The sequence below is a fragment of the Alosa pseudoharengus genome, unplaced genomic scaffold, assembly GCF_046254945.1.
Source record: "Alosa pseudoharengus isolate Yale_2024_CS ecotype anadromous, Long Island Sound unplaced genomic scaffold, YU_APseudo_1.1 YU_APseudo_1.1_scf_19, whole genome shotgun sequence".
Lineage (NCBI taxonomy): Eukaryota > Metazoa > Chordata > Actinopteri > Clupeiformes > Clupeidae > Alosa > Alosa pseudoharengus.
The window spans coordinates 37,163,038-37,175,743 of record NW_027468657.1 but is presented as its reverse complement, the minus strand read 5'-3'; the positions used below and the strand labels follow the sequence as shown (position 1 = coordinate 37,175,743).

Here is a 12,706-nt window from a genome sequence, read left to right as displayed (position 1 = left end):
AAAGAGCTAAAATAACTCACACCAACCTTATTAGCGCCTTTTCTTCACATTTGCTCAAAGATTTCATAAGCCCTTTTCGCTCCCTACGTTGATGTATTCCAAGCAGTCTGCTTTGGGGGTGGGGACGTAGTAATTGAAAGACCATGCCTGCTCTCAGGGACGCCCTCTGTTCGCTGGTTGGGTCGGCTGCCCAACTACCGAAGTAAACAAGGGCGAATCAACCTATTCCAGACGGAGTACTGTAGGGAAAAGAAATCTAGCGGAAGTATGTAGGCAGACAGAGGCCAGGCTAGAAAGTACATTTCATTGTATTGGGAATTCCACAATTTTTACTCTGCATGCCTCAGTGTCTGGAAGAGACTGTTATGGTCAGGTCAGTCTTGGCTTCTGGTACTCCAAGCCAATTCATCTTACCCTCAGCTGCCTTGTAGTCTGTCATGTTACCCGAGATGAGCCTTTCATTGTAAGGAAAGTTCTTAATCCTCACAGTCAGAACAATTTAAAAACAACACACATTGATGTAACTCTGTGCTACTTTCGTATCTCACTAATGTCTGCTGTTGATGAATGGAATGGTGTTGCTGTTTTTTGCTCAGTGGACTATTAACAGTTAAGCCTAACACAAAAATGGATAATCTTTCACAAGGTAGACTCCTCTATGGGCCATTCCAAAAGTGACTTCCCATTCGTAGGAAATTGAGAGCACCATCCTTAGCCTGACATAGTCAAACTCAATTCAAGTCAGAATTTTAGTCTGATACTGCTTCATCTGGACATGATTATGGGGCATGTTTCAACCGACACGGGGGAAAATGCCTCTGCACTCAATTAGAGCGATCAGAGCAAAGAAACAGCCTACCGTGAATCCTTTTGGAAGAAAACACAAACAATCCTACTTCTCCACAGAAGCCTTAATGCTGTTTTCTGGTCAATATCTTGTACAACAGACACGATAAAGAAATCTAAATATCTAGCTTCTAGCCACAGGCTTTTTGTTGCAAACAAAATCAACCAAAGCGCGCTCAGGTGACATGATAGACGAGGCACCGTTGCTCCTCTGTTCATCATCGTGCAAAGCCAGCCCAAACAATTTGATTGGTGCAGTTGGTTCGAACCTCTCTGTTTCGAGCATAGTTGCTTCTCAGTTGAACAAGTCCAAACCAAATGTCCCGACCTCAAATGTTGTGGGTGGATTTAAATTTGGGCTGCTTCCAGGTCCGTGTATCATTCGTTCATTTGATATTCAATTGAGAATCCAAAATGAAAAAAATGAAAGAATGACTGGTTATTTCATTATTTGTTTATGTAATGTGATGCAAACAAACAAATAATGCTTTGTTTGCCAGACTTTTGATATTATGGTCAGATCAAAAGTAGAACATTAAGGCTTTCAGGCTACACCATCCTATGCATTGCATTATTTTTTTTTTCAGTTTAGTATATAGAAAATATTGATGATGTATAAAATGTTAAGGTACTTTTGTTTTTTTTTAGTTGGGGTCCACTGCAATTGGCATTCAGACTTCAGAAGGAGTTTGTCTAGCTGTGGAGAAAAGGATAACCTCTCCTCTGATGGAGCCCAGCAGCATTGAGAAAATTGTTGAAATTGATACTCACATAGGTAAGTTATGATCAGTCATCTTAGGCAGTCATGAAAATTACATATTACTTTTATTTCCATGTAGCTTACATATGTAAGCTTGTATTGGGGCAGTCGTGGCCTACTGGTTAGGGCTTTGGGCTTGTAACCAAAGGGTTGCCGGTTCGATCCCTGAACAGTAGGAATGGCTGAAGTGCCCTTGAGCAAGGCACCTAACCCCTCACTGCTCCCCGAGCGCCGCTGTAGCAAGGCAGCTCACTGCTCCGGATTAGTGTGTGCTTTACCTCACTGTGTGTTCACTAATTCACGGCTGGGAAATGCAGAGACCAAATTCCTTGTATACGCAAGTATACTTGTCCTAGAAACCTGATTTATATTTACATCAACTGTCCACATATGTGGAATTTTGTTTGTTCGTTCGTTTGCTTGATTTAGAATACAGTTAGCTAGGGATAGTCTTCCTTACTTCCTAACCCGTCTCATAACTGTTGCTACTTGCTAGGTTTGACTGTAGATGTAGTAAGCATTACAACTTGTAATTTGATTCTTGAAAAACACCCTAGTCAACAAGTTTAGGCACAGTAGAGGGGGGTAACACTGGTAACTTTGCCAATCATATTAGCTAACTATGCTAGTTTCCGAAAGTTAGCTAACCGGTCCAGTCCAAGTGACATTATGGGAACAGCACTTAGCATTGTAAACCTATCCCCAGGCAGTATCAATAAGCATGTTAGCTAAGGTTGCATTCCGATCAGGGTCAACTCACAGGGAACTCGATTGTTATAACAGTTTTATTTTGAATTCACTGCTAGTCTCAGGTTATCATAAAAATGTTTGGATTCAAGACACGTGTCCATTCAAAACAGTGAAGTGAAGCCCGACAGTGTGGAAGCGGCTATTGTTGATGACAACAATACCAGTGCGAGAGAGCTAGGTGTCATCTTTTAGGTCAGGTGTCTGTCACCTGGGCATGGTGGAGAACTCGTAACGTCACCTACTGACAGTCAAACTTTGAATCCCGAATCCACTGCTGCAAGTCTGACACTGGATTAAAAAAAAAGACTTTTTCACTTTATCTTTCTTTAAAAATATTTCCTTTCCTCTCAGGTTGTGCAATGAGTGGTCTGATTGCTGATGCCAAAACTCTAATAGACAAAGCAAGAGTGGAAACACAGGTAAGTGTAAAAAGACTGGCTTTATTTCAGATTGGCTTTATTTAAGATTATCATTTCAAATGTTGGTATGGATTTAGGTCTACAATAATCCACACAAGTGTTTTGGGAAATTACCTCTTAGTTATGCAGTGGGGTTGTTGGGGTTATTATCGCTTTCTCTTCAATAACAACATTGGTAATGTATGTGTCCATGACTGGGTGACCATATGTCATGCTTTATCCTCTCAATTGTTATAAAATCGCAATCTCGATTCACCCCCTTGCACAATTTAATTTCATTTTTAAATGACTTTGATTCTCATTTAATTTCACGAGCCAACTTTTGTGAGCCGTGCATCACAAATGCTACTACTTTCTTCTGTGAGTTTTAAAGCGCTCCCAAGCGCTGCAATGCTCTCCCTTTTAGGTTCTCACAAAGTTCAGGGATTCACCCTGACAAAGCGCCTTTTATTCACATGTTTCACTGGTGGAGCGAGCGCGGTAGTTCGTAAAGCCTTCGAGGCTGCAGCATCGTTGGGGCTAATGAGTTACAAAGTTACGCGCTACTGTAAATTAGTTACTTTATTGGGTAACAAAGTGAGGCATAACGCATTACAAATTTCAGTAATTAGTTAGTTACTGAATAACTGTCCATTCCTGCGTTACTCAAAATACGTCTAATATATTGACTTACTGTTTCCATAGCAGCACGCAGTGATTGCTTATTTAAAATATAGATTAGCCTAGATACATTATTTCATTGTAGAGATGTGTGCAGGGTAGAGCACACATTCTCTTCCTGCACTGCTCTCCCTCAATCAGGTTGGCTTCAGCCCACACCGCTTGTGCAAGCAAGGACTGTTCGACTACAACTGGTGCGGTGTAGCCTACACAACTTTGCAAAGTTAACTTAAATGCATACATTTTGAACAAAGTTAGTATAATCTACTTATCACAACGTTGTCAATCGTGTTGTCAATCGCAAACGCTAAGTTATTCAAATGTCTCTCTACCGAACTACCTTAATTTGCAGAGGACATAGAGAAAGCACCCGTTTGATAAATGAGCCAGTAGTGGAGAAATAACCTAGGCTAGGCTACTGCAAAAAACATTGGATACTATTGATGAGAATCAGCCACTCAGTCTCAAACCGAACTGAATGGCCAGTTGAATGTTATTGCCAGTTGAATGAATTCATTCTCTTAAAGGCAAGCAGTTCAAGAGTGTGGTAAGAAATCATTCTGTTTTTGATACTGTATACTTAAATTGGCAATTGACAGTAGCCTGGTCCTACCAGACTCTCGTACATTTCATCCAAGCGTTAACTTACTTGAAGGTGAGTACTCTGTTGAAGTTTAAAACTATTGGATCTGCCCAGAGCCACTCTGGATCTGCCATAACCAATCGCTAACGTTTGGTCATGACTCATGTCATGCTCAAACTAGCACACGACCTCAACGCCATCGTTCTCAGCCACCCCCTCTGTTCGCTGTTTGGACAGGTAAAATTTGGCCTGAGAACCTGTGAATATACCGAAATCCCAGACGACGTACTGAAGGAAAATGAAAATTGAGCGGAAGTACTTAGGAGGGCGCAGCCAGGCTAAATTGACAGTCCATTTCTCTAGAGACTAAAGCTGTAGCTGCAGCATGTTGATTGACTACAATTAGTTAAATAATTATTGCCCAGATATAGGATAGGCTACCCGAAATGCGCTAATTAAAGCCCACAGCATATAATACCACCGAAGCATGTTGAGTCATAATAACAGATCTGGCTAACGTGGAGGAAGACATTAAAACCAGTGAAGGATGCCACTGTTTTTATGTCAGAGGAGAGCAGTCCTACTAGCGGCTTATTGTTATGTGGTAGCAAATGTTAACTATCAAATAGACGTAATGTAGGAATGCACACAGATATATTTCAACAGGTAATGGACCATCTGACGAAGACCTGAGTGGGTGAAACGTACTTGAACACTGGGAGCAAAGAAGACTATCTTCACTTTTTTCCCTTTGCAACTGTCCCATAGAAACTTTGCAACTGTCCCAAGAAATCCCATGAACACAAGAATGCCTAGGGTATCCTACATAAGATGGCCTAAAGATTAGGCCCTTCTGCACAGCATTCAGTTATTTGCATGCAGTAATTTGAACACTGACCTTAATCTAGCCTACTTTGGCTATTTAAAGGTACTTTATTGCCAAAAGACAACACAATGTAAATGAACTATAACAAGCAATAAAGGACTTAATCACACACAAACTACTATTTTTCTGACTATAAAAATAATTATGTTGGAAGTTTAGAACCCAGAATAGACCTGCACACTACAAAAGTGCACCAAATTCAACACAAGTGACTCGATGCACTTGGAGGAGGTCTGCGTCCTTTCTTTTCCAGATATTTTAGGATTTCGCCATGGTATCGTTTCAGTATCGAGTATCGAGATATTTATGGCAGGTATTGCATCAAAGTCATAATTATGGTATCGTGACAACACTAGTGTTATATGTACTATTTTTGGCAGCCTACTGTACTTAAATGGCCAGTATTTTCTTTATTCATTGAAGCCTCCATGTACAGGCTTGTGGTGATGCACAATGTGGTATAGTTGTACAATGTGTTTGGTACTACCAATTTGTTTTTTTTTGGTTCATGTGTGCAATAAACATTACACTTTGTGAGAAAAAAGATTCCGCCAGAGAATTGTGATATCGATTCTAAGCTAAAAAACCGTGATTCATATTTTCCCCCCGAATCGTGCAGGCCTAAGGAGCATCTCATTACACTTTTCAATTACTCTGTGACCAAACTAAATTGTGTATCAGTAGCTGGTAATTTATTTAATTGATTTCTGAATTTCATGAAGATAACTTTCACTTACCAAGCTATTTCATATTCTCATTTAGAACCACTGGTTCACATACAATGAAACCATGACTGTTGAGGCTGTGACACAGGCTGTGTCCAACTTGGCACTGCAGTTTGGGGAAGAAGATGCTGACCCAGGAGCAATGGTAAATTGAAGTGTTCTGTGTTTTGTTTTATTTAAAAGAAAAGGCTGGTCTAAGAACAACCTAGGGTCTAACCGGCACCGACTTGGCAGGCAATATCAACTAATTATTTCCCATCATCGATCCTTTCTAATTGGTCTTGCCACCATTCATTTAAGGTAATATGCAACATTCCATTTGTTAAAGAAATACAATTACAATGAAACCGTTTTCTTTTTGATTGTTTTGTTAGTGAGAAGCCACTCAAATAAGTATTTGGGGCTAAGGCCAGTAGATGCTCCTGGTCTGGACCTATGCCTGCCTCTTTCTTTTTCTATCAGTATCCTCATTTTATTAAATAACCTTAATGTTGAAAACCTTTAGCCTGGAAGCCAGCCTAAATTTACCCTACCCCAAATTGGAGGTCGGAAATTTCGGTCTTGACTCCATCCATTGAGAAACCTGTATGCACACACCAGATCTGTTCTCACAATAAAATTGTCTGGGCGGGCTTTACACAATGATTACATTTCGCCATCACGTCTCTTGCACAAGATATTGATAGTGCAATGGCCCATTTGTGAAAAGTAATAGCTGGCTGTGTTTTTTTAATAGCAGCATTTTACATGAGGTTGAACCAAAGTCCTTTTAGGCAAGTCCCTCCACTCGGCAGCCATATTGCAACGCTTTTTGGGCACTAATCATCTAAGCATCTATTTCGGCAGAAATGCACGTGCGCAAGGCTTCACGACACCAATCTTGCTCCAGTGGCGATTACAACACATGATTGGCACGATGTCTTCACAACACACCACATTATTGGCTCAATGTATTCACATGTCGACGTTTTGCAGCAGAAGGGGTGTGATGTGTAGACGACAAAACTAACCCCATGCATTTCTATGGAGGATTTTTTGAGTGCCGTCTCCTCATTAGAAAGTCTCTGGTTGAACCAGCAGGATTGGCATAGTGGAATTTGACAAACACACTGGGTCTTTTCGAAACGGGAAAAACTGCTGCCTTTTAAGATATCTAAATGGGGAGCGAGGCAGCAAGTGCGGTTCGAAACCGAAAAAACAAATTTTGCTGCCTTCTAAGATCTTAGATTTGGAAATGTGCCTGCCTCTCGTAGGCTACTCGTTCATGACTACACAGCTATTAACAGTTGGCCTTTGCTAATCTGGCAACCCAAATAGGAGGATGCGCCAGCCCATTATTAATACGCTTTTCTAGAATTAATCGTTCAAAACATAAAGGAAAATTAGAGATCCCTGTAACTTTTTTTTTTTACGGGTTGTTGTCAAATAAGCCATTACTTCATCATTCGTCATTCATTCTTAATTCATCATGTTTCCTTACTCTCTGACGACATATGGTGATACATTTTTGGAATGGTTACAATTTGTTTTCCATTATTTCCTACATACTGGTCCTTTAAAACCCTGTGAAAGTGCAGTGAATATCTGTAGGACCAGGAAATCTTTCTGGCACGGAGCCTACATGGAGGGGCCATCAGAGGGAAATTTCTCCTCGAAAGGGAGCGGAGACTTAGCACACATCAAAGCGCTAGCTACGATGTTAATGGACCATTGAATCGCTTTGTCTGTGCACTCTGCACACCACAGACAGCCCACTGCCCATTAGCACATAGGAGACAGTCACTCTGTTTCAGATGGCATACTCCCGTGATATAACCATACGTTATTGTTTTGTAAACATTGGCAGTGGAGTTAAAGGGACACCAGGCAACGTTTTCGTGTTAATTAATCATCTTCGTAAGTCGGTATATGGTTAAATGACTCATTATGGGGCGAATGAAGGCTCTCTCGCCCGCCCCTACTGCCTGTAGGAAGAATATCCCACTTGCAAGTTCGGTGTATCCTACCCGCCGACCGAAGCAGGATCAGTTTACAGCACAGAGGCAGGCTAACGAAACGCTAGAGATTGTTGCAAACGTGTGTATAATGGCAGAGCCGGCGAAGAAGCAGCGAAAACCCTTGACGGAAGACGCAAAGAAAAGGAAAAGAGCTTCAGACCGAGCGAGGGGGAGTTTCGTAGAGAAAAAGCATCAGGCTTGCCTGGTGTCCCTTTAAAAGCAAGTTTTGACCCAAATATCAGTGCAACCTGGCTCCAAAGGCGATTTCACATGTTGTAAACAAACCAACTGAGGTCTGTTACTGTTGCCGGTGCTGCACACACCACACCGATTACAGCCAGTCAGTCAGTCATCAACTGGTCAGAAGTGGTCTACGCTCTCCATTACCCTTTACCTAGCAGATGCTTTTATACAAAGCAGTGTTTCCCACATAATTTAATTCTATTTGTGGTGGTATGCAGAATTAACTCGAATGCAACAGTTTTTAACAAATTAGTGCAGCGCGGTTATGATTCTAACCAGATTTAAGCACAACTTAGTACAACCAGGAAAATCATTGTGTGGTGGTCAATGTTGATATTGTGGTGGGCCATAACAAATAAGTCAATGTATGGGAAACACTGCAAAGGGAATTACAACAATAGCAATCAATATTACATCAGCATTAGATTTAACAGTTTAACATATCACATTGTTTTAAACTAATACTAGTAAGAATCCATTCAAGTCATTAATAGTAATAATTAATAATTCATAATAGCAAGTGTTCATAGTAGCAAGTGTTCAAAACGGCAATAACCATGACTTTGTAAAAATATGTAATTAGTTACACATAAGATAAAAAGATCAAAAAATTTTCCCAAAACACTCCCAGAATATCCAGAATATCCCGAAACTATCTCTCGAATGGACAACACTCGATAATCATTCCACCAACGAGGAACAATGAATGAAATGTCTTTATTATGATCTCAAATTATGAGTTGCTGCAGTAGTAAGCAAGACCTGTTCCTGCTTTGTTTTTTTTTGTATTTTTATATGCTGCTTCCCACTTATTGCTATATTCTATATTCAGAGTCGACCATTTGGCGTGGCACTCCTTTTTGGAGGCATGGATGAGAAGGGACCCCAGTTGTAAGTGCATCGTTTCAACTCTTAATGCATCCAGAGGGACTGATAGTTATTTATATTTTAAATACTTCATGTATGTTTGCCCTGAAGAGCATGTTGTGCTAATAAAACCTTGTTCTGTAGATACCACATGGACCCATCAGGCACGTTCGTTCAATGTGATGCAAGAGCCATTGGCTCTGCATCTGAGGGGGCCCAGAGCTCGCTGCAGGAAGTCTACCATAAGGTACTCTTAGAATTTCATAATTCACTCACTGAATAGAATTGTGTCTGGACTAGCATACTCCTGTGCAAAGTATACACAGATTTTAACATCTTATTTGCTATCTGATTTTAAACAACATATAAACAGTTGTAATACTGTTTTAGACAGTCCTACTCACACATTCTACACCCTCAGAAAAGCAGGTGCCAGCTAGAAAATATTCTCCAAGTAAACTGTAGAATTGTACTGCAATAAAATCTTAATTGCAGTAAAGCTTTGTGCAAATAGACCCCTGAGTCTGTGGTGTCCTAAGCTGCGGGAACCGTTGTGATCTTCTTCTTCTTCTTCAAACAATTGATTTTTACCTTTCTCCAGTTCATCCAGCCGTTCTCTGAGTCTGGCGATACCACTTTTAGCTCCAGCCTAGCATAGATCATTGAATTGGATTATACCATTAGCGTCTCGCTTCTCGTGCACTAACATTTCCGGTAATTTTTCCATTTAAAACTTGACTCTTCTCAAGTTAGAAAGTGTAATAAGAAAGTGTAAAAATTAAACGTGGCCATTTTCTAGTAGCCTAGAAATCTAGACGCACCCTAGCGGCGGCAAATTAATTTGCTCAGCTTGTACGTCTAGTATCGAACCATAGGAATTTCTATTGGCTTAACACCGTGGATGACGGCCAATCACAGCGCTCTATTTCGTTAGAGAGTCTTAAGGCGGGCTTAACAGGATAACAACATCCTGCGACGGTGAACAACAAGGAAGGTGGCTGTGGCAAACAAAGAGCGGTTGTTTGAATCGGCGTTGGCGTCAACTTTGGAGGAGTTGGACTTGTGCTTTTCTTTGAAAGTAGATCAACACAATGCACTTAAGTCATTCCTTTCGAAGAAGGATGTATTTGCCGTTTTGCCGACCGGATACGGATATGGTCGTAGCGCTGGCCTATTGCATGCCTAGGCAGTTTGAAAGACAATTCTCTGCCCGCCCCTTGGATTAAGCGAGGTGAATGATTCGATGCCAGACTATACATGTCAATGATATAGGATGGCCCGCCAGGCTAATTTTCTAGGCTAATTTGACATGGAACTATACTCTCAGTCCGGCGTAATTATCAAGGAACGTTGCAACGTCCTATGGGCGCAGCACCACAATGATATCACACGATTCAATGATCTATGCTAGGCTGGAGCTAAAAGTGGTATCGCCAGACTCTGAGAACGGCATTAGTGTAATTCCACAAATGGTGGAATATCCCTTTAAGTACGAAAACATTTTTGACCTGTCGCAAGTTCACCAACCTCCCAAACTCATCCCACAAGCCTAGAGCGCCCTACGGCTGTAGTTTCATGTAGGGTTCATGTCAATTCATACTGACTAACATTTAAAAAAAATTTAAATTATATAAATTTTGATATATAAGACCAGACAAACTATGAAAAAAAGTGTGACTTCTACAAAAATGTTCCCTTTATTTGTGTTCATAACTAATAAAAAAAACATAACTAAACCTGGTTTCCACTGTTGAAACGACAATGGTCAACTTAAGTCTACACAAAGAATTACACTTAAACCTACCTTGCAGGAACTGAACTTGCGCACTCATGGCACATACGATTGGAAGTCTGACGCGCTAACAAATACTACACCATCAAACACGTATCTCCTTATGCATAATTTGGCATGGGACATTATCCTGCTGGAAAAAAACAATCCTCGGAGTTGGGGTAACATTGTCAGAGCAGAATGCCTTGCAAATAGATGCAATAGATAGATCTCATTGATGAAGGGCTTTTGTCCAGCTTTACACGACTTGAGCCCTGCCCCTAGGAGCCTGTTTTGAACCGTTCTCGCCGTGCATTTCACCCCAGCTGCCATTTGCCACTCTCTTTGTCGGTCACTTGATGCCATCCTACGGTTGTTGAGTAACATTCGAATGAGTTGACAGTCAGTGGAGAGTCGTTTCACCCTCTGCCCTATTATGTATTGACATTATTATGTATTGACATACTAAGTATTTGTATTATTATTATTATTATTATTATTATTATTATTATTATATTTGTTTTTTCAGTCCATGACATTAAAAGATGCCATCAAGTCTTCTCTTACTATCCTGAAACAAGTTATGGAGGAGAAACTGAATGCTACAAACATTGAGGTAAAATAACTTTGTTCTGCTGCTGTCATTTAGAGATCTGTTTCATTTTCCAGTCAGTGCATACACAGGAATTAAAATTCTCTGTTGCTATGACAGATATCTGTCAATTTATTTCCAAAAAGGCTGTGGTATCTTTGTGGATCCCCAATGGAAAAATGTCTTTTAGACGCATGTTGTCAACTAGATACTATTGTCTTATTGACTTAACAGTATCTGGTTAGTAGTGCTATCTGGTAAGTGAGTACTATACCTACTACTAGTGGGGACTGCTTTACACCTTTGTGTTCGGTAAGGTCTTCTGTTTATTCTGATATATGGTTTGTCATGTGTTGAACGAACGGTTCGTGAAGTATTCGACCGAGATGAATGGGTAGGGAGATGGGCGCAGAACTTTAAGTAGAATTTATCTTTGAATTATATAATTTACTTTTCTCGCGAACCGTTCACCACAGCAATTAGCGGCTAACATCGTTTAAAAGCTGAGAAAACGCTCTTTCATGTGATGTGATACTTGTAATGTCTGTGTGATGAGTAGGCTACTTCGCGAGTAGTTCAACTGAGAAGAATGGGTGAATTTGGATGCACTTACTTTCTTGGGGCGCCCTGTCACTTTCTCCACTGCGTAAAAGACTAAATTAATTTGCGCTGTGAATGCTAAGATTATTTTGACATTTAAAAATCACTATTAGTCGGACGCAAAGCAGAATATTGAAAGAAGGGGGCACCAAGGCCACCGTGGCCTGTAAACCTCTGAATTTCAAAGGGGCATCACGGCCAACGCAAGGCCGCCGTGAAATTCCTTCCCTGGATGTCACGATTAGAGATTTTGGTGATATGATAATTGTCTGAAGAATAATCACGATTTCACGATTATTGCGATTATTTCGCGTGAATATTTTTCACAACAGTGCTAATGTATAAAATCACACAAACACATTCCTTATAGTTTTTGATCTTTAAAGGTTACTTATTGCTGTTTTTGAAACACATTAGACACTGCATAGTAATAATAAAATAATCACTCTGCTTTGTAAACTATATCCGCATTTCCCTTTTGGGAAAAAAATGTCTTTCTCCTGATAATTTAACACACCAGTATACTCGTAATTCCAGTGTGTGCGTTCTTTTAACATTTGTTTTGGAGGTAGAAAATGGAAACATGGAATAGGCTAGATAGAAATTGAATTTGAAAGAACATCCTAAATTCTGTTCCACCCTCCACACACACACACACACACAAACAGAAGATTATGGCTAAATGTCATGTTTCTATTTCGTATATTTTTAGAATTCATATAAAAATTATATATTTTGTTAATGATTTACAGCGGGGAAAATCAGTATTGGATACGTCAAAAAAAAATTCTACTAAGTATACTTCCAATGAGGCTATTTGCATGAAATTTTCACCAGACATTAGTATTAATTTTTCCTGTGTCATTCCACTTTATTACACAAGAAGTATACTTACTGAAAGAAATGTTGACGTGTTCAATACTTATTTTCCCTGCTGTGTAGTATTTAATGATGTGCGTAATTACTAACTGGTAATTACTGGGTCTTCAACCCGTGCCTTCAGGCGC

At 40.1% G+C, this 12,706-nt stretch overlaps 1 protein-coding gene across 1 annotated transcript in view; it reads left to right on the top strand.

Moving 5' to 3' along the window:
* The window catches only part of psma5 (proteasome 20S subunit alpha 5), a 33,804-nt gene that overhangs the window by 12,224 nt on the left and 8,874 nt on the right, over nucleotides 1-12,706 (top strand). The window contains exons 4-9 of the mRNA XM_076292649.1: nucleotides 1,495-1,621; nucleotides 2,708-2,775; nucleotides 5,667-5,774; nucleotides 8,702-8,760; nucleotides 8,881-8,983; nucleotides 11,037-11,123. Of these exons, the coding sequence (XP_076148764.1) occupies nucleotides 1,495-1,621; nucleotides 2,708-2,775; nucleotides 5,667-5,774; nucleotides 8,702-8,760; nucleotides 8,881-8,983; nucleotides 11,037-11,123 (552 nt within the window). The remainder of the gene's footprint in view (nucleotides 1-1,494; nucleotides 1,622-2,707; nucleotides 2,776-5,666; nucleotides 5,775-8,701; nucleotides 8,761-8,880; nucleotides 8,984-11,036; nucleotides 11,124-12,706) is intronic.